Here is a 17,824-nt window from a genome sequence, read left to right as displayed (position 1 = left end):
ATGTCCAGTGGGCACACGGTCCTACACAGTGAAGGTTACAGATGAAATGTCCCCGAGGATCTTGACACGTATCAGAAGAGGAAGTCTCTGGAACAAAACCATCACCAACTACTGACGTCCGTGGGAATGGGACGTGCTTCCCCCTCTGGGCTCCAGAGTCTTGGCCTGTCTCGCAGCCACGTGCTCCAGACTGACAGCCTCAGGAGGGGAAAGAACTCACCTCATCTTGTGCTCTGCACTGAGTAGGGGCTTAGCAAATATTTGTTCAATGATCTCATGAGTCCGTGGCCTTAGGAAATCCAGAAGTCGTTTATATTCAGCTTTCTATTTCATTGGATCATTTCTTTGCACTAATTTATTTCCCAATTTGCTCTGCTTATGCAAATATTAAGAGTTTCCTGAATTTCCTAAATAGATACCATCTGGGTCGGGCTGGGAGTTATTGAAGGAAATCAACATAGAATTGAAAATTAGCTACAGAGGCGCTACAGGTGGGTAACTGGGAATTCTCCATATTATTGTTAATCACATTCATTACTAAAGCCATAAGAAAAGCCCCTGTGATTAACCAAAACTCATCTCCCTGTCTCGCACTCTTTGACTCTGAGTATAGAAAGCCATCCATAGATGGCTGAGTGGCGGCCCCAGGACATGCTGTGGCTCAGTAATGAAGCCAGGGACAGGTGTCTGTTGTTCAGATGTTCAGTCCTCTGAGCCAGGCTCCCTCTTCCTTCTACCATGTTGTTCCCTTTATATTTAATAATTCTCAATGTGTAATCCCTAATGTCAGTGCAAATTAGCATTGCTGCCATAAACTAATCAGTACGTAAAATGAGCAAGTCCCTGAGGGGCAAGAATTAAAAACACGAGGGTTGGAATGTTAGAACAGCCCTGGGTGCCAACAGGGACTCGGGGTCTCTAAGACCCTACCCTCCGCCGCCGGGTTTCAAACAGGCCCCCATCTGGGGCTGCCCAGTGCTGGAAAAATCCTGGCCTTTCTCCTTGTGTCTTTTCCACTAGCCAGTTAAAGGATAAACCCATTTGGAAAATAAGGTCCTACGCCACTGAAAGCAGTAAGAACATTTCTCTTCCCAGCGACCCCACGCACCATGTGGCTTTTGTGAGTGTGTAGTTCAACAATACTGAGGAAGGAATGAACCCTCTGGGGGTTGACGCCTCTGGAATCACGTGGTTAAGTGTGTGTCTGAGATGAACACACATCACTACCTCCTCCCTAGCCAGCACCCGAGGCCCCAGAGCTTTCTTGCACCCTCCTTTTGCTCTGATGGTTGCCTTCAGAAGTATGTAGAGTGAGAATGTTATAGGGCAGGAGAGAGGCCAGACGATGCACCTGTTAGGACATCCCATGCCAGAAGGGCTCACGGCAATGGCTATGGTTTACAGAGTTGTGTATATAACACAGAAGGTCCCTTTCCCAGACAGAAATGTGCCTTCATGGTGCTAAAAATATTGCTGTTTTGTGCCACTTCTGGAATCAAAGAATTTTAGTCAAGGAAAAAAACCAACATTTACCAAGGCCAGTGCTCTCATTATTACAGTTGGGAAAACCTCAGTTCAGATGACTATTTCTTACAGCCCCTCGGAATACCTTTGCTCATTGCTGTCCCCCATGGATGACCATTCTAACAAATTCATGTCATGTGACTTCCGTGTTTCCATCCCTCCCTCTTTGGGAAGATGGTGAGAAAGAAGTGGTTTGTGCCAGCCATATAATCACTGAAGTGTGGTTTAAATCTAGACATCGCTGGGGCGCCTGGGTGGCTCAGTCAGTTAAGCATCCGACTTTAGCTGGGGTCATGATTTCACGGTTTGTGGGTTTGAGCCCCGTATCAGGCTCTGTGCTGACAGCTCAGAGCCTGGAGCCTGCTTCGGATTCTGTGTCCCCCTCTCTCTCTCTCTGCCCCCCCACCTTCACTTGTACTCTCTCTCTCAAAAATAAACATTAAAAATTAAAAATAAAAATAAAAAATCTAGACATCGCTTCCTCATCCAATGAAATATTGTAAATTATCAAGGCCACTGTGAAAGCACAAATACCATAGAAATGCAGATAACTTTACAGTTCTGCCTTTATATATATGTAGTTCTATCTATCTATGGTAGATAGAACTACATATAGATATGAATCTGATTTGTATCTAAAAAGTAAGCAGAATAGGGGTACCTGGGTGGCTCAGTCAGTTAAGCGTCTGACTTCAGCTCAGGTCATGATCTCACGGTTCGTGGGTTCAAGCCCCACCGTCGGGCTCTGTGCTGACAGCTCGGAGCCTGGAGCCTGCTTCAGATTCTGTGTGTGTGTGTGTGTCTCTCTCTCTCTCTCTGCCCCTCCCCCACTTGTGCGCGCGCTCTCTCTCTCTCTTTCTCTCTCTCTCAAAACTAAATATTTTTTTAAAGTTTCTAAATAAATGAAGAGTAAGAATAGGAAACGAAACATCATTGTCTTCTATAGTCCTATCCCACTCAGAGAAATGACTACACTGCAAGGGGGCACAAGGATATTCATGTGGGTTTGTGACAGCTACGCCTGATACAAATGGCTCCAGGACAGACTTCAGTTGAATGGGAGCAAAGAGGATGGCATGGGAGATGTTTATTTGGAAGATTTTATTTAGAATCCACTAATTCGAAAACAAACTCTGAGGAGTCCTCTGCGGCACACCGCACGTACTCTTCTCCACTTTTCCTTCCCTCCCATCTCCAGGCGATGACAAGGGGTCGGCGGTGGGTCTCCATTAGCCATACTGATGCCAGTCTGGTGCCTCACCTTGAGCCCCGATTCAGGCTTCAGAAACATGCCCTGGTGTGTCTGGGGCGCCTGGGTGGCGCAGTCGGTTAAGTGTCCGACTTCAGCCAGGTCACGATCTCGCGGTCTGTGAGTTCGAGCCCCGCGTCAGGCTCTGGGCTGATGGCTCGGAGCCTGGAGCCTGTTTCCGATTCTGTGTCTCCCTCTCTCTCTGCCCCTCCCCAATTCATGCTCTGTCTCTCTCTGTCCCAAAAATAAATAAAAAACGTTGAAAAAAAAAAATTTAAAAAAAAAAAAAAAAAAAAAAAAAAAAAGAAACATGCCCTGGTGTGTCTGGATAATGATGGCCATTGTTACGTGGTACCGTAATGTAGCCATCCCATTTTGTACCTCTGGTAAAACGTGTCTGTAACAGTCATTTTCTCATCTTACGGAGCCCACTGTCATGGGTTTCCATGGTGGGATGGTCCCAACATGACAATTAAATGAAAATAAAGAATAACACGTTTCAAAGGGACTAGAGGAAGAACTGGTCGGCGGAAAAATGACTCAGCCCAGAATCATCACGGACTACACGATACTCATCTCTCCTGTTCCCCACCTGAAAGGAAGTATGTGAGCAGGAAATATTTGGACAGGCTAACCGGAGGAGCTCCGCCTTGATAAGCCCCATCGGAAAACCATTGTATATCTCTGTTTTTAAACTTGGTTGTATTTTATCCACTTGTGTTTTAAGTTATCCGTCGGGAAACAGTCTTTGATAAAGGACATTTTGCACACACGCACACAATTTAGACTGTAAATATGACCAATTTTAAAGTACATATTGCTGAAGGTCCAAGGGGAAAATACACAGGAGGCATACAGTCCAAGAAATACAGGACGTTAATGAGAAAATTATCAGTTGCAGGTGTGATAGTCAACCAAAGCCCTTTTTAACAGAAAGTAAAAAATAACTCTTTTGACTAGAGGACAGATACAGTAGGAATAGATGCCCCTCTGTCCCCTTCTGATCGCTGCTGTCACAGGATATTGAAATGTAATTTTCTGATTGCTCCAGAATCAGAAGCTAGAGCTAAAACGCAGGCCCAAACGCTCTCCATTCTAAACTGCTCTAACAGCGGGGTACAGTGCCCCACACCAGGCACTGCACAAGCAATACTACCACAGCCAACCACCACTCAACACACACACCCGCTGGCCATGTAGGAAATGGAGCTTTCATGAGACATGCTTCTCCTTCTCCTTTCCAAAGCCCACGGGGGGGGGGGGGGGGGGGGCGGTGAGGAGGGAAGAAACGCTCCCACTGAATCCAAACAAAGACAAGAACATCCACCAGACCCACTCACAAAGACCGGGGGTGCCCTGTAAGCAGGAACACCTGATTCTCCGACATGGACATCTGTCTAAGTTGGGGTTCTCTTAACAGAAAGTCTGAGACAAGGATCTGAGTTTGGGCTATTTTCTGGAGAAGTGATTCCCAAGAAACTAAGAGTGAGGAAGCGAGAAGCAGGATAAGTCAACCAACGGTATGTTACTGAGCTGATCACCACAGGGACAACTGGGGCCCAATCCTACCAGGAACCACCTGGAAAAACGTGTGGAATGTGCTTCAGAACTGTCGCCCCAGAGGCTGGGGAGGGTGGCACACCTATCCACCAACTCCCACCCCAGTGCTTGACAGCTGCCCTCAGGGGCATTCATTACCCACTCCCCGTCCTCACAAGCTTCAGAGAACGTCGTGTGGCACGCAAACCTGTTGGAAGCCGCAGGTGGAGAGAACTGTCCAGAGCTGGAACAGAAATCGGTGGGAGGCCAAGAGATCGAGACACAGGACATCAAATGTCTGCAGCAATGTGTGCTCTCACACAACTGACTTTCTGATGTATCACTACCCCCTCAAGCAGGGATAAAGAAGTTGGAGGGGCGCCTGCGTGGCTTAGTTAAGCGTCCGACTCTCGGTTTTGGCTCAGGTCACGAGCTCATGGCTGGTGAGTTCGAGCCCCACGCTGGGCTCTGAGCGGACAGTGTGGAGCCTGCTTGGGATCCTCTCTCTCCCTCTCTCTCTGCCCCTCCCCCTCTCACTCTCTCTGTCTCTCTCAAAATAAAGAAATAAACTTAAAAAGAAGAAGAAATTGGAGAGCCACGGCAAGGCAGAGAGGTCTGCAATGGGACAGCCTGAATGCCTACCGTTCGGTGTAGCAAAGATAGGTGAACTTCCCGTGAATCGAGTAGATGTCACAAACATTATCCTCCCCAAAAGTGTGCCCGTTGGGCAAGGGGACCCACAGAAAGAGGCTGACTAATATGTGAAAAGGGGTGGTTGCCCAGGTGGGCTGGGAAAGGTTGAATTCACATCAGGGTCTGGGCATGGGGGGGGGGGGGCCTGTGGTGTCCTCTGGAGAACCCACATGTGGGTGCCCCTGGACAGTGAGCGTGCCAACGCCTGCACACGGGGTGTTCCAGTCTGTTAGCCAGGGAGGCAGCGATGACCAACAAGGAGAGGGTTACAGACAATGGACAGGGAGAGATTCGAAATGGATATGGGAGATTAAAGTTTCAAACTGGACCCGGGGGGGCTGAACATCAGTAACTGAAAATGAGCCAGACGTCCGTGGTACCTGCCCAGGCTATCGTGGGCAATGGGAAGATGTATCCAGCAGAACACGACAGAGACCGGAGAACAGGAGGACCATGGTGTGTTTGTACCTCCCCTGAACAGAGACGCCACAGTGAACCGGTCATCTTACTGAGCAAAGCGGGACCAAAAACAGGGCAGGCTCCCAACCACGTGAGTGCCGGTACCTGCCACTGGTGGAGTCAGGTTAATCCGCGAAGGGACGGTGAAGCTGCCTGGGCTGTGGAAGGAACCTGAACGAATGGAGTGTGATTCAGCGCGGTATTCTACTCGAGACCCAGAGAATTCCACAGTGGTTTTTAAAAAGCTGAATGGACCAGTGGCGCCCGTTGTATGGCTCAATATGGATTGTGTGGCTCAATCCGTTGAGAGTCCGGCTTCAGCTCAGGTCATGACCTCACGGTTCATGAGTTCGAGCCCCGCGTCGGTCTCTGTGCTGGCAGCTCAGAGCCTGGAGCCCGCTTCGGATTCTGTGTCTCCCTCTCTCTCTCTGCCTCTCCCCCACTCACGTTTTGTCTCTGTCTCTCAAAAATGAATAAACCTTAAACAAAAATTTTTTTAAATAAATAAACACTGAAAGAAAAATTTTGAAGTGGAATGGACCAGATTATTAACAACAAAGTGACAGTAAAAATAAAAAATGAAATACAGTGACTGATGTACTTGGGTGTTTACATTTCCTTCAATTTTTTTTTTTTTTTTTTGTATTTTACAGAGTTTATTCAGAGTTCTTTTCATTTATTATACTTAAGGACAAGAAAAATGTTCTAGATATTTCAGGCAGAATAGTAATTTACAGGAATAAATTTACATACACATTGGGTCAAGTGTCCAAATCTTAGTGAAAAATGACAAAGGATTTGCCATTTGCTCATATCACAAAAGCATTGCAGTATTCAGTGGCTGCTTTGGAAACCTAACTGAAGAGTTGAATAAAAATTTTGCAATGCCTGTTCCTGGTACATTCTGTTCATAAATCATTGTCTAAAAACTCAAGGGTCACATGATAGAAAAGGGGGTAACCCCCTATTAAAAGCCTCATTGTGAAGATGAAATGTTAATGTCAATTTTCGTCTTCAGAAGATGAACACAGGGGAAGGGGAAAAAAGAGAGGGGAAAAAAAAACTGTTAGAGACCCTTAACTATAGAGAACAAACTGGGGGTTGTGGAGGGGAGGTGGGCAGGGGAATGGGCTAAATGGGTGATGAGTATTAAGGAAGGCACCTGTGTTGAGCACTGGGTGTTATATACATTTCCTTCAATCTTATTCTAAAACAAATTTGCTTAACCTGAGATGCAAAGACCCCTCCTCCCCTGCAGAGTGAATGGCTAAGCCTCAGAAGATCTGTGAGCCTGTGGAAACTGCAGGCAATCAATCGTTTGCGTGGTTGTACATATGTGGTTTGGTGATGATGGAAGGAGCCTCTAGCTCTCATCAGATTCTCAAAGAAATACTCGATCCCCAAAAGGGTAGGCGTCACTTATTCGTGCCGTTCATCAGTACTGAAAATTTCCCATGTCAATGCAACTATTTCGTTTCTACAGGAAAAGTACAGTTCATCAAAAAGTATTCCGTTTCCTTCTTGACTCAGAGAGAGCCCCCGGCCTGTAAGAAATATTTCTGTCCCGGCTTCATCCTGACTCCAAGGCTGTGTGAGCTCCAGCCCTGCACCGTGGCCTCCTGGTGGCCGCCGTGAGAACTGCAGCCACAGTCCCTGGTTTAGGGGAAACCCGTTGAGTCCAGACACCCCTGTGGGTGATATAGATTACAGGGCTAGATGGGCAGCTGGTCCACTGAAAGACAATTTCCCAAAAATTATTAATAACTATGTAATTCTAGTAATATGCATTAGAAAAATTTAAGAAGTTGATTTTGAGTAATTATGTTCTAATTGTGTTAATAATAGGACAGGTGGATTTGGCAAAAGAAAAACCACAATAGTACGTACGTAACTGAAGTTTGGAAAATAGTGATCTAATTCAATCCTCTCGTTTTCTGGTGAGGAAGTGAAGTGTGAAGAAGTTAGGAAATGATGCCAGGTTAGCAGAAGACACGGGATCAGAACTCAGGTTTCCTGACCTATAATCCAGGGTTCTCTAAGATTCTATAAAAGTTCTTCCGACTGGAGGTGTCAGAACAAAGGCTGAAGGAGCATTTTCTCTAGGGCAACTGAACCACATTAGGGTGAAAGTTCTCTCTCTTTCTCTTTCAATAAATATTCACATATATCTTTGTGAACCCCTACATAGATACATCCACATATGATCACATTCACTCATTCAGTGAACATTTACGGAATACCTATTTGGGGTCAGCCACTGTTCTAGCCTCCAGGGGTAGAAAGATAAATATAACACAGTCTTGTCCGCAAGGAGCTCACAGCCTGGAGAGTAGACAGATACTCAAGGAAACAGATTTATTTACTTAAGACCCAAGACAGGGGTGAAGTAATTCAAGGTAATTCAAGGGGAGACGGTGTGATTTCTGGACAAGGCTTCACAAGGATGGTAGCTGAGCTGAGTCTCGAACAATGAGCTCTTGAGAGGTGATAATGGTGGGGCAGGTGCAAGCTCAGAATTCAGAAACATTCACAGCATTTAGGTAACTTCTAATACTTCAGTAGGTGTGGACTGTAGGTGTTGGTGATGGCTAGTTATATTCTGGGCTCCTGATGGTGAAGAGCTAGATTGGAAAAGCACTGAATGCCATGCTAAGGAAGCACCCCAGATTTTATCCTGAAAACACTGAGGGCGACTGGGCGTCACATGATATTCCCATCTGTGGCATTGTGGAGAGTGAGTGAGAGGGAATAATGTTGGAGTCAGAAACACCAGCAAGGAAACCATGGCAATAATCCAGACTAGAAACTCTAAAGCACAACCAAGGCAGTTTGACATGAATGAGCAAAGTGGGTGGTGAGCTGAGGTTAGACAGTGGAGTCAACCATGAAATTGGAAGTGAGGAAAAAGGAGGAGCCAAGTATGTCTCAGAGTTCTTCCTTGGGTAACTGGGTAGATGACTGAGTCAGTAACTGAGAGTGGGGATGTCGGAGAAGGGGCTGATGGGGGAGAAGAATAGCGAATCTAATAAATAGATAGTTTTAAGATGAATTTCCTAAAGGCAAGGATAAAAAGATACTAAACTTTTTAGGATAAAATAAACAGACAGCAAACTTAGTAAAGGTCAGTGAGATGTTCAATAAAGGCCAAATGGTAGGTTGCAACTCTGGAGAGGGATCAGGGCTAAGGATATAAATTAGAGGAAAATTAGTATGTTAAGGGTAGCCGAAACACAGGGGTATTTGAGGTCACCCAGAAGGAGAATATATAAAGTGAGAAGACAGGATAGGCTAGAGCAGAAGACAGAGGAACATCAGTATTAAGGAAATGGGGAGAGAAACTGGAGTTCTCAAGAGGTTGAGAAGAATGGCCAGCTGGGTAGCAAGAGGACCAGGAAAAGGGTGAATCGTGATAGTCTAGGGGAGAGAGAGTTTAAGAATGAATTTGATTGATGAAATGTTACAGACCTCACGGTGATACAGAGCAGAATAAGAGTGGAAAATGCCTTTTGGGTTTAACAGAAAATCATTGCTGACTGCTGCAGTGATAGAGACAGAAATCAGATCAGAGATAAAAATCAGGTCAGATATCAGACCATGGAGGTCAGGTCCCATTCACTCCAAAAGTGAACATGAACTAAAAGCACAGCGTGCAGGTAACCCCTGGGCGGGGAAGGACAGAGGATAACAGCAAAGCAAGCCAACAGTTTCTACTGGCTCAATAAGTGGTTAATAAAGGCCTCCACTTTTATGAGGAGAATATTAAGTTGGACCCTATGAAACTGCCATATTTATAAGTCACAGTCAGATGTAAGGAATGTCAGATGTTGCCACCCAACTGAGTGAGAATGGGTGATACCGACTGTATCGTCGTTCCTCATGTTCTGCGAGAAACTCCGCCAAGATCAGCGCATCGCTCTCCACTCAAATCACATGGAGGCTAAAGAGACAATAATGGACAAGCCTTGGCCAGACTTAGGCAGCTCAGCGAGCTAGTTCCAAGCCAAGACTCGCAGCAGGCAGCCAGCACCGTGCCCGGGCTCAGCACCCACCTGCTGGGGGGTCTGCACAAGCTCCTTAACCTCTCCTGGACTTTGTATAAATATAAAGACAGATGATGACGATGATGATGACATCAATCTCCATAGCGATGCAGTTTATAAAATAGTTCTACCTCCTAGAATTGTCTAGAGGACTAAATATGAACTACTTCCCATCCACTGAAGGAAGAATAGACAAGCAAAATGTGGCACATCCACACCACGAACTACTACTCAGCCTTACAGAGGAAGGAAATCCTGATACATGACACAACATGGATGAACCCTGAGGACATTCTGCTGAGTGAAATGAGGTTCCGAGGGGAGTCAAATTCAGAGCCAGAAGCTGGGGGCAGAATGGGGAGGGGGGAGTCCGTGCTTAACAAGGACACAGTCTCAGTTTAGGAAGATGGAAAGAGTTCTAAAGATGGCTGGCGGTGATGGTAACGCAACAATGTGGATGCACTTTACGTCTCTGAGCGGTACACTTAAAAATGGTTAGGGGGCGCCTGGGTGGCGCAGTCGGTTAAGCGTCCGACTTCAGCCAGGTCACGATCTCGCGGTCCGTGAGTTCGAGCCCCGCGTCAGGCTCTGGGCTGATGGCTCGGAGCCTGGAGCCTGTTTCCGATTCTGTGTCTCCCTCTCTCTCTGCCCCTCCCCCGTTCATGCTCTGTCTCTCTCTGTCCCAAAAATAAATAAAAAACGTTGAAAAAAAAATTTAAAAAAAAAATGGTTGAAATGGCAAATTTCGTGTCACATACACTTTATCGCAATAAAAATGGAAAAAAAGTAGTGAATTCCTAAATCACTCAGTCACTGTTACGCAAATGTTGTTAAATAAATAGAAACACAATGCGTTGGCAGATGTCGCATGACCCAAGACCAGAAATGACCCCAAAGCACAGAAGAAAGAAAGAATTCAGTAGAAAGTCAAGTTGGGAAGGACCCCACATGAGTGAGAAAGGGAGGGGAAATGAGGCGATACCTCAGTGTCGATGAAAAACTGCATCGATAAAGGAGGTGGAATCCACCCGCTCTTTAAGAAGCCCAGTGAAAGTTCACTCAACAAATATTTACAAGGAAGCACCTCCCAGGTGCCAGGCACTCTGGCACATGCTACCAGCAAAATTGTAGGGCAAGAACATGAGGAAATGATTGGCATAGCTGTCAAGACAGGCTGTAGGGAGACACCAAGACAGATGAAACGTACAATGGCACGTACACTTCATAGGAATGAGCCAGACCATCTTGTGATTGCCGGGGCCACCCGGCAGTCGGAAATACAGTGTGGTTGCTGAGGCCATGTTTACCACTAAGGAGAAGCCGGCCTGAGCTGTGATTAGGCTAACAGCACCCATCGCAAACCTGTTCCCTCGCAAGCCCTTCCCCAGAAGAGAGGCAACAAGCAGGTAGAGGAGAGCAGTGGTTCTCAGACTTTTCAGACATGCCAGCGCCTGGGACCCACCCCCAGAGAGCCTGACGCAGTCCGTCTGGGTGGAAGCTGGGCATTTCAAGTCTCCAGGTGATTCAAACACCCAGCCGGGATTGAGAGCCCCTGCATCACAAAGAGCGATTGCTCCCTGTATAGCAGGGATCCCAGGGGCCCCTCGGGTAGCAGAAACAGCAGAGGTTGATTGGCAGCTGGAAGTCGCCGTCAGGAGGATGTGTTTTCCCGTTCAGTCAGAGACGACCACCTGTGGATCTCACAGGCTTGACCAAGGGGCTCCTGACAAGAGGAAACCCATCCCTCCTTCTGAGAAGGCTGGCTTCCCAGGGGAAGCTTGGGAGACCCTACCAAGGGTCTCTCCCCGTCACTCAGCAGAAGCGGCTTCTTAGGGGAGTGTGATCCACACCGGTCACTCCCTCTGGAAGGAACCACCCCCACCTGCCCAGCCAACAAAAGGGTGCTTCCCAGGAAAAAGCAGCTGAGGGTCTCCCTAGGTATCCACCACGTGGGAGCAGGAGAGGAAAGTGGGGACGATCCAAATACTCACAGCTGGGAGGCCCTGTGGCGCAAGGCTGCCTGGGCCTGTGCGTCCAGGTGGCCCAGGAGGCTGCAGAGGGCCGGCTGCCTCGAAGGAAGCTGGAAGTGTGGGCTGCCTTTCTCCTTCTCCAGCTCTTCCAATCTGTGTCTGAACGCCTCGGCTGACAACCCAAAACAGGAGAGAGAGGAATAAAGAACCATGAAACTCAAAATAGGTAATGCAGCGTCCCAGAGCCCCACTCCCAGCCAACGTTCAGCTTAATGATGCAACACAACCGTGTCTGGGGCCCGCAACTCCACCTCTCAGTGGGTGCTTCTGAGAATCTTCTTTTCACTGACTGCACAGCCCCCCTACTTTTTGTGCTTCCAAATATCAGAATGTACACTGTAGGTATATATATCATGGTCATAATTATGATCATCCTATAGGAGGACACTTGATATTAACTTTTTTTAATTTTTTAATGTTTATTTATTTTTGAGACAGACAGAGCATGAGCATGAGCAGGGGAGGGGCAGAGAGAGAGGGAGACACAGGATCCAAAGCAGGTTCCAGGCTCTGAGCTGTCTGTCAGCACAGAGCCCAACGCGGGGCTTGAACCCACAAACTGTGAGATCATGACCTGAGCTGAAGTCGGACGCTTAACCAACTGAGCCACCCAGGCACCCCAATATTATTTTTAAAACCATGGTTTTCACTTGGGAGAAAACCTGCTCATTTTGATGAGTTTGGGGTCTTCAATTGAAAAATGTCAGTGCCCAAGCTTGGACTTTAAGAATGTTTCCTTACAAACTGCCCATCAAGACAGAACCAATTACAATCACTAAGGTCATTGAAGCGATGTTTCAGTTCTATGTTATAGATGACCATATGTCCACCTCCGTTATCAGGTAGGGGGTCCTATTACTTTTTAATGACCTTAAGTTTCCCTAGGACAAGGTGCAGATGCAGAATCACTGTAAAACAGTTTTTCTCTAGAAAAGTAAGCTTGAGAAATTGGAATCCCCTCCAATGAGAACTTTTATAACCAAACACCTGAAGAATTGGAAAGTCTCCCCTAAAGCCATTTTTGCAGAAATATTAAGACTGGGTTCAAAAATACCATCCATCAGGGGTGCCTGGGTGGCTTAGTCAGTTAAGCGTCCGACTCTTGGTTGCAGCTCAGGTCATGATCTGAGATCATGAGATTGAGCCCCGAGGCAGGTTTTGCACTGACAGCGTGGAGCCGGCTTCGGGTCCTCTCTCTCTCTCTCTCTCTCTCTCTCTCTCTCTCTCTCTGCCACTCCCCCACCTGCCCACCTCCCCCAAAATAAATAAATAAGCTTTTAAAAAAATTAATCTTTAAAAATATCATCCATCAGATCTTCCCTCCTGCTGCTCCTTGCCAGGCGCGTCGGCAGAAATTTGATGGCCTCCACCCTTGGGTAGTAGGTGGGCTCTAGGGCCACCCAGGACCCCAGGAAGCCACTTCTGGCCATGAGCGCCTACTGCTTACCCTGACGTGCAGTAGAAACATTAGCGTCTTCTGTGTGTGCCATGATGGGAAGATGTTTGGGAGGCCCAACCCTAGATCATGCTTCTTTACATATCCATGGCCCTCAGGGCATTTTCCAACTAGGCCGTTTCTAGAACACCCAGTTTTATTTATAAAACTCTTTGGACAAAACTTTTTGCCGTATACCAGCAGAGGTCAACGCTAAGCACGGTGTACCCTCGACATGACGCCTCTCTCTTCCTGCCCTACTCCCAAGGTGCACACTTGGGCAGAGGAAAAGCAGGCCTCAGGTGTTGTGGGCAGCAGACAACCTCCCCCAGCCATATACATTGGGACCAACGGCCAGGAACTTGCTAAGAGAATTTATTTGCCAAGGATTCATTCTAACAATACCAGAAAGGGTCGTTTACTTACTTCAAGACCAAGTCACAGGGAACTGACAAGGGTTCTCAGTTGGTGCCACCTTGTTCAAGGTGACAAGACACCACACCAACAACACAGAGTGGACTCTGGCCTGGCAGCTGTCTCAGGATAACAGCAAGATACACCTATTCCCTAACACCAAAAGCTTCAACCTTTCTAAAAAATGAATTTTATTTTTTTTAAATTTTTTTTGATGTTTATTTTTGATAGAGACACAGAGCACAAGCTGGAGAGGAGCAAAGAGAGAGAGAGAGACACAGGATCCAAAGCAGGCTCCAGGGTCCGAGCTGTCAGCACAGAGCCCGACGCGGGGCTCAAACTCGTCAACTGCGAGATCATGACCCGAGCCGAAGTCAGACGCTCAACTGACTGAGCCACCCAGGCGCCCTGAAATGAATTTTATTTTAGTTAATTTTAAAATTTTTAATTAATTTTATTACTTAGTTGTTTACTTCATTCGTGCTATATAAAATCAAAACTGCCATGAAAAGCAATAAATGCCTTACACGTGGTTTCAAATCCCGTCTTCCTGCTGTCGATGTGTATAGAGGTGTGTTACACAGGGATTAGGACAAAGCCTGTGTTTGCACCTTGGCTCTGCCGTTCCTAGCTGTCCCACCTCCATTTTAAGAATGTTCCCTTACAAACTTCCCATCAAGACAGAACCAGTTACAATCACTAAAGTCACTGAAGCCATGTTCCAATTCTATGTTACAGATGACCATATATCCACCTCTGTTATTTTACTTTACCTGTCTACACATCAGCTTCCTAATCTGTGGAATTGGGGCTAATAACATGTACATCCTGAAGTTTCCTGAGAATTAACTGAGATCATCTACGCAAAGCATTTAGCATATGCCCAGCAGCCCAGCACCTAGCACGTGTCCAAAGGCTATCTTTAGTAGTGCCGTTAGGTAGTGGCCTTGGAGTGCTTGCACGGATGTTAGACCCCCAGCCTGGCCTCCCTCTGCCACCATCTGTGTTCTAAACTGTCCCCTCCCACTGCCTGGTGAAAAGTGCTCAGAGACTGCAAACTGACCCAGCCAAATAAAACAGTAAATTCGCTGCCAAAAATCACATTCGCCATGAATTTCAAAGACAAATATGAATTATCCCAGGAAATACCTGTGATTAGCTGTGCTCTGCGTTGCCCCTCACCTTCGAAACTGTGACATCTAAAGTTATATCCGCGTTACGATTAGAAAGGTGTCCCAGGACAGTCACCACTGATTCTATAGCTTATTGTCCCCAGTCTCTAAATGACCTACTCCCCGAGCTTCTCAAGTGGCTGTCGGCTACTGCGGGTTCCACCTCACAGGCTGGCATCAGCTCTGCTTGGCATTAGGGTGCATTCTGCTGGCTCCCCCAAAGTACACCCCTATTCACTAATTTGCTATTGCAGACAGAGGGAGCTCCCAGCCAGGGCAAAGGCCCTGAGGCAGTGAACAAAGGGGAGAGAGTGTTGGGGTGGACTTGGTCATCAGGGCTGCAGAGGCCACTGTAAGGACTGTCTGTTTATCTGGAGGGACGGGGAACCCCCGGAGAATTTTGAGCAGTGATATGACGTGACTGACTCTTGTTGAACAGGATAAGCCGGCTGCTCCCCTGGGAAGAGACCATACAGGGCAGAATCTCGGAAACCAGTCACATGGGTATCGAGGTTCCCTGGACAAGGCACAATGGTGCCCAGGACCTGCAAGTGAAACAGGGGTGGTGGAAAGTGCCGGGATTTGGGATATTCTCTGACAGATGGGATGTTGGGAATGGAGGAAGACAGTGACCCCAGTATTTGTGGCCCAAACCACCAGGACAAGGTTACTGTGAGCTGAGCCGGGGTCATCTGCCGTTCCCTCTGTCAGAAATACCCTTCCCCACAGCGGCCCAGGCAAGCCATCCTCCCCCTCTAGACCTCCGGCCCCTCAAGTGGGTTCTCCAGGCTCTATGCCCCCTCAGCACACCCAGGCTTCTGCCCACACAAGGGCCTCACACTTGTCTCCACTTATTCAAGACCTCCTGTGTCCGTGAGAGAGGGACCATGTCACCATGCTTGTCACTGTTTAAAGACCCACACGGGGAGGCTGCCTGGCTCAGAGTGAGCACAGAAGTGTCCTGCTACACTCAAGTTAGGTTCCCTCATGGGGTTTCTTGCTTGGTAAGTTTTCTTAAGCCACTTTATATCATTTTCATTAGCAAGTAAATGAACATAAAAACATGAAACTCTTCAAGTCTAAAAGGAAAGCCACCGACTACCTTGCAAGATTTTACTCTTTCTGCCACAGGCCCTCACGGGGCCGCTGCCAGCTGGGCCCAGGCTTTGGGCTCCTGGACTTGTCACCACCCCAGGCTTCCACACCTCGGGGCTGTCCACGTCACTCAGGCCCGCTTCCCCATTTCCAGGCAGGCCACATCTCCCTCACTTCCGCGGGATGAGTCACCTCTCTGCCTAAAAACCCATGTTCCTCCAGTGTTCCTGCACATGCTCAGCAGACCGCCCTTCCCAGGGCTCAGATGTGCACAAGCCAACGAATGAGTGACCAGACCAAGGAATGCAGAGACATCAGCTACGTCCCCGCACCGTGCCAAACACATTCATACGCACATCAGAGAATGTTCTTGGAATCCTGGAGGACTCCGCCCGGCCTCCAGAACAAAGGCCCAACGTCTGTGGCACCAGCAAGGGCATCAGCAGGTTTGATCAGCCTCGCTCTCTTCTCCCACACCGACACTCTGCTCCTTGAGTGACGCGGTAAGGACACGGGCTCACAGCACTAAGAATCAGGGCACCTGAATTCTATCACCGGCTTCAGCAGCGAGCATGCTTTTTTGACAAATCACTTCCTCCGTTCACGTCTCAGAGCCTCATCCACCAGGTGGGAATAACATCTCCACAAGGTGTTTAATGAAATCATGGGTGTCATCCAACAGCAAAGAGGTATATTGGACACCACCCTGTCTTCGTCAGCTCAGCACCGCAGGCGGGGCGGCTGAACCAACAAACATTTATTTCTCACAGTCCGGGGATTAGAAGTCTGAGATCACAGCACCAGTACGGCCCGGTTCTGGGGAGAGCCCGCCGTGAGGTGGCAGATGGCCAGCTTCCTGCTATGTCCTCACGTGACCGATAGAGAGTACGCTGGTCTCTTCTCATAAGGGCACTAATCCCACTCTTGGGAACTCCACCCTCATGACCTAATTCACGTGCCAAAGGCCCCACCTCCTAACACCATCCCAGTGGGATTCAGTCTCAACACGTGGATTTGGAGGGACACAAACATTCAGCCCGTGAATGGAGAACTCCCGTGAAGGAAGAACCTTCAGCCAGAAGAAAAATGGTTCCTCTGGGAGAAAGGAGGGTTCAGAAATGTTTGCAAATAGCATCTTTCACCTCGTAAATGCCATGCTTATTATTCCATGTATTCACTCAGTTAACAAATACTTCCGATAACTCAGTGTTGCTAGGCTGTAGGGGCTAAAAAGATGAACAAGACAATTCCTTGGTTCTTAAGGAACTCAGTGACTGGGGACAGGGGTCAAAATTACAAATAGTTTCTTATCTTCCTGTGCAGAAAAGGTGGCCAGCAACCTGCCCCACTGGTATAGGGGGGCCATAAAGGAACACAAGGGTGGTGTTCCCACCAGCACCAAGGGTACAGGGGGCCAAGGGGCCTCCGGAAGCCACACAGAGGCAGGCAGTGGCATGGAGGTGGTGTGCCCAGTAGCACCTGTGAATGAGGGACGTGAGGAGAGAGGGAGAGCAGGTGGAAGAGACAGCCAGAAGGCTAGGAGATAGGATACACTGAGAAATAAATAAAGTAATGGCACAAGTAAGTAAATATATGGAGGACAGAGAGAGCCAGGTTCCTTAGTATTTGGAGCATATACTTACAATTATGGAAAGGGGTAAGGGTAGAAAGCACTTAGGCATGTTGCATTGAAATTTGGAAGTACTAGTGTGATCTGATGGTTTTTAATATCGATACACACAGAGATGGAAAGAGTTACAGATGTGTGTATTTGCAGTTACGTATATTTTCTGTCTTTACCCACCAAGAAAGCCTAGAAGCAACGATAACCCCAGGAGCAACGAGTAAGCCAAGCATACAGATCCTGATTTCCAAACACCATCCTCTGTGAAAGGAATCAGAGCCCTTTGGAGAAATGGTTGATTATAGGCCTGAGGCAGGGCCAGAATCTGAATACCTTGTTGCAGCAAAAAATTAGGACGTGCTCAAGGACTGATGGAGACATGTCCATAGAATACAAGAGTCGATAAATTACAAGGAGCTCCCATAGGCCAAATCGGGTGTCATTTGAGAATCAAATAAATAATACTATCAATGAAGTACAATCCATTGAATAGAATAGGAACCCATACATCCATGCTATCAGAATGCCAACTAATAAAAAGGAACAGAGT

At 47.5% G+C, this 17,824-nt stretch overlaps 1 protein-coding gene across 5 annotated transcripts in view; it reads right to left on the bottom strand.

Moving 5' to 3' along the window:
- DISC1 (DISC1 scaffold protein) overlaps window positions 1-17,824 on the bottom strand; it is a 359,999-nt gene that overhangs the window by 252,579 nt on the left and 89,596 nt on the right. For all 5 annotated transcript variants that reach the window (XM_060642825.3, XM_060642818.3, XM_060642819.3 and 2 more), the window contains one exon: window positions 11,496-11,646. In XM_060642825.3, the coding sequence (XP_060498808.3) occupies window positions 11,496-11,646 (151 nt within the window). The remainder of the gene's footprint in view (window positions 1-11,495; window positions 11,647-17,824) is intronic.

Source organism: Panthera onca, chromosome D2 (genome assembly GCF_046562875.1).
Source record: "Panthera onca isolate mPanOnc1 chromosome D2, mPanOnc1 haplotype 2, whole genome shotgun sequence".
Classification (NCBI taxonomy): Eukaryota; Metazoa; Chordata; class Mammalia; order Carnivora; family Felidae; genus Panthera; species Panthera onca.
This window is presented reverse-complemented; position numbering and strand designations above follow the sequence as displayed.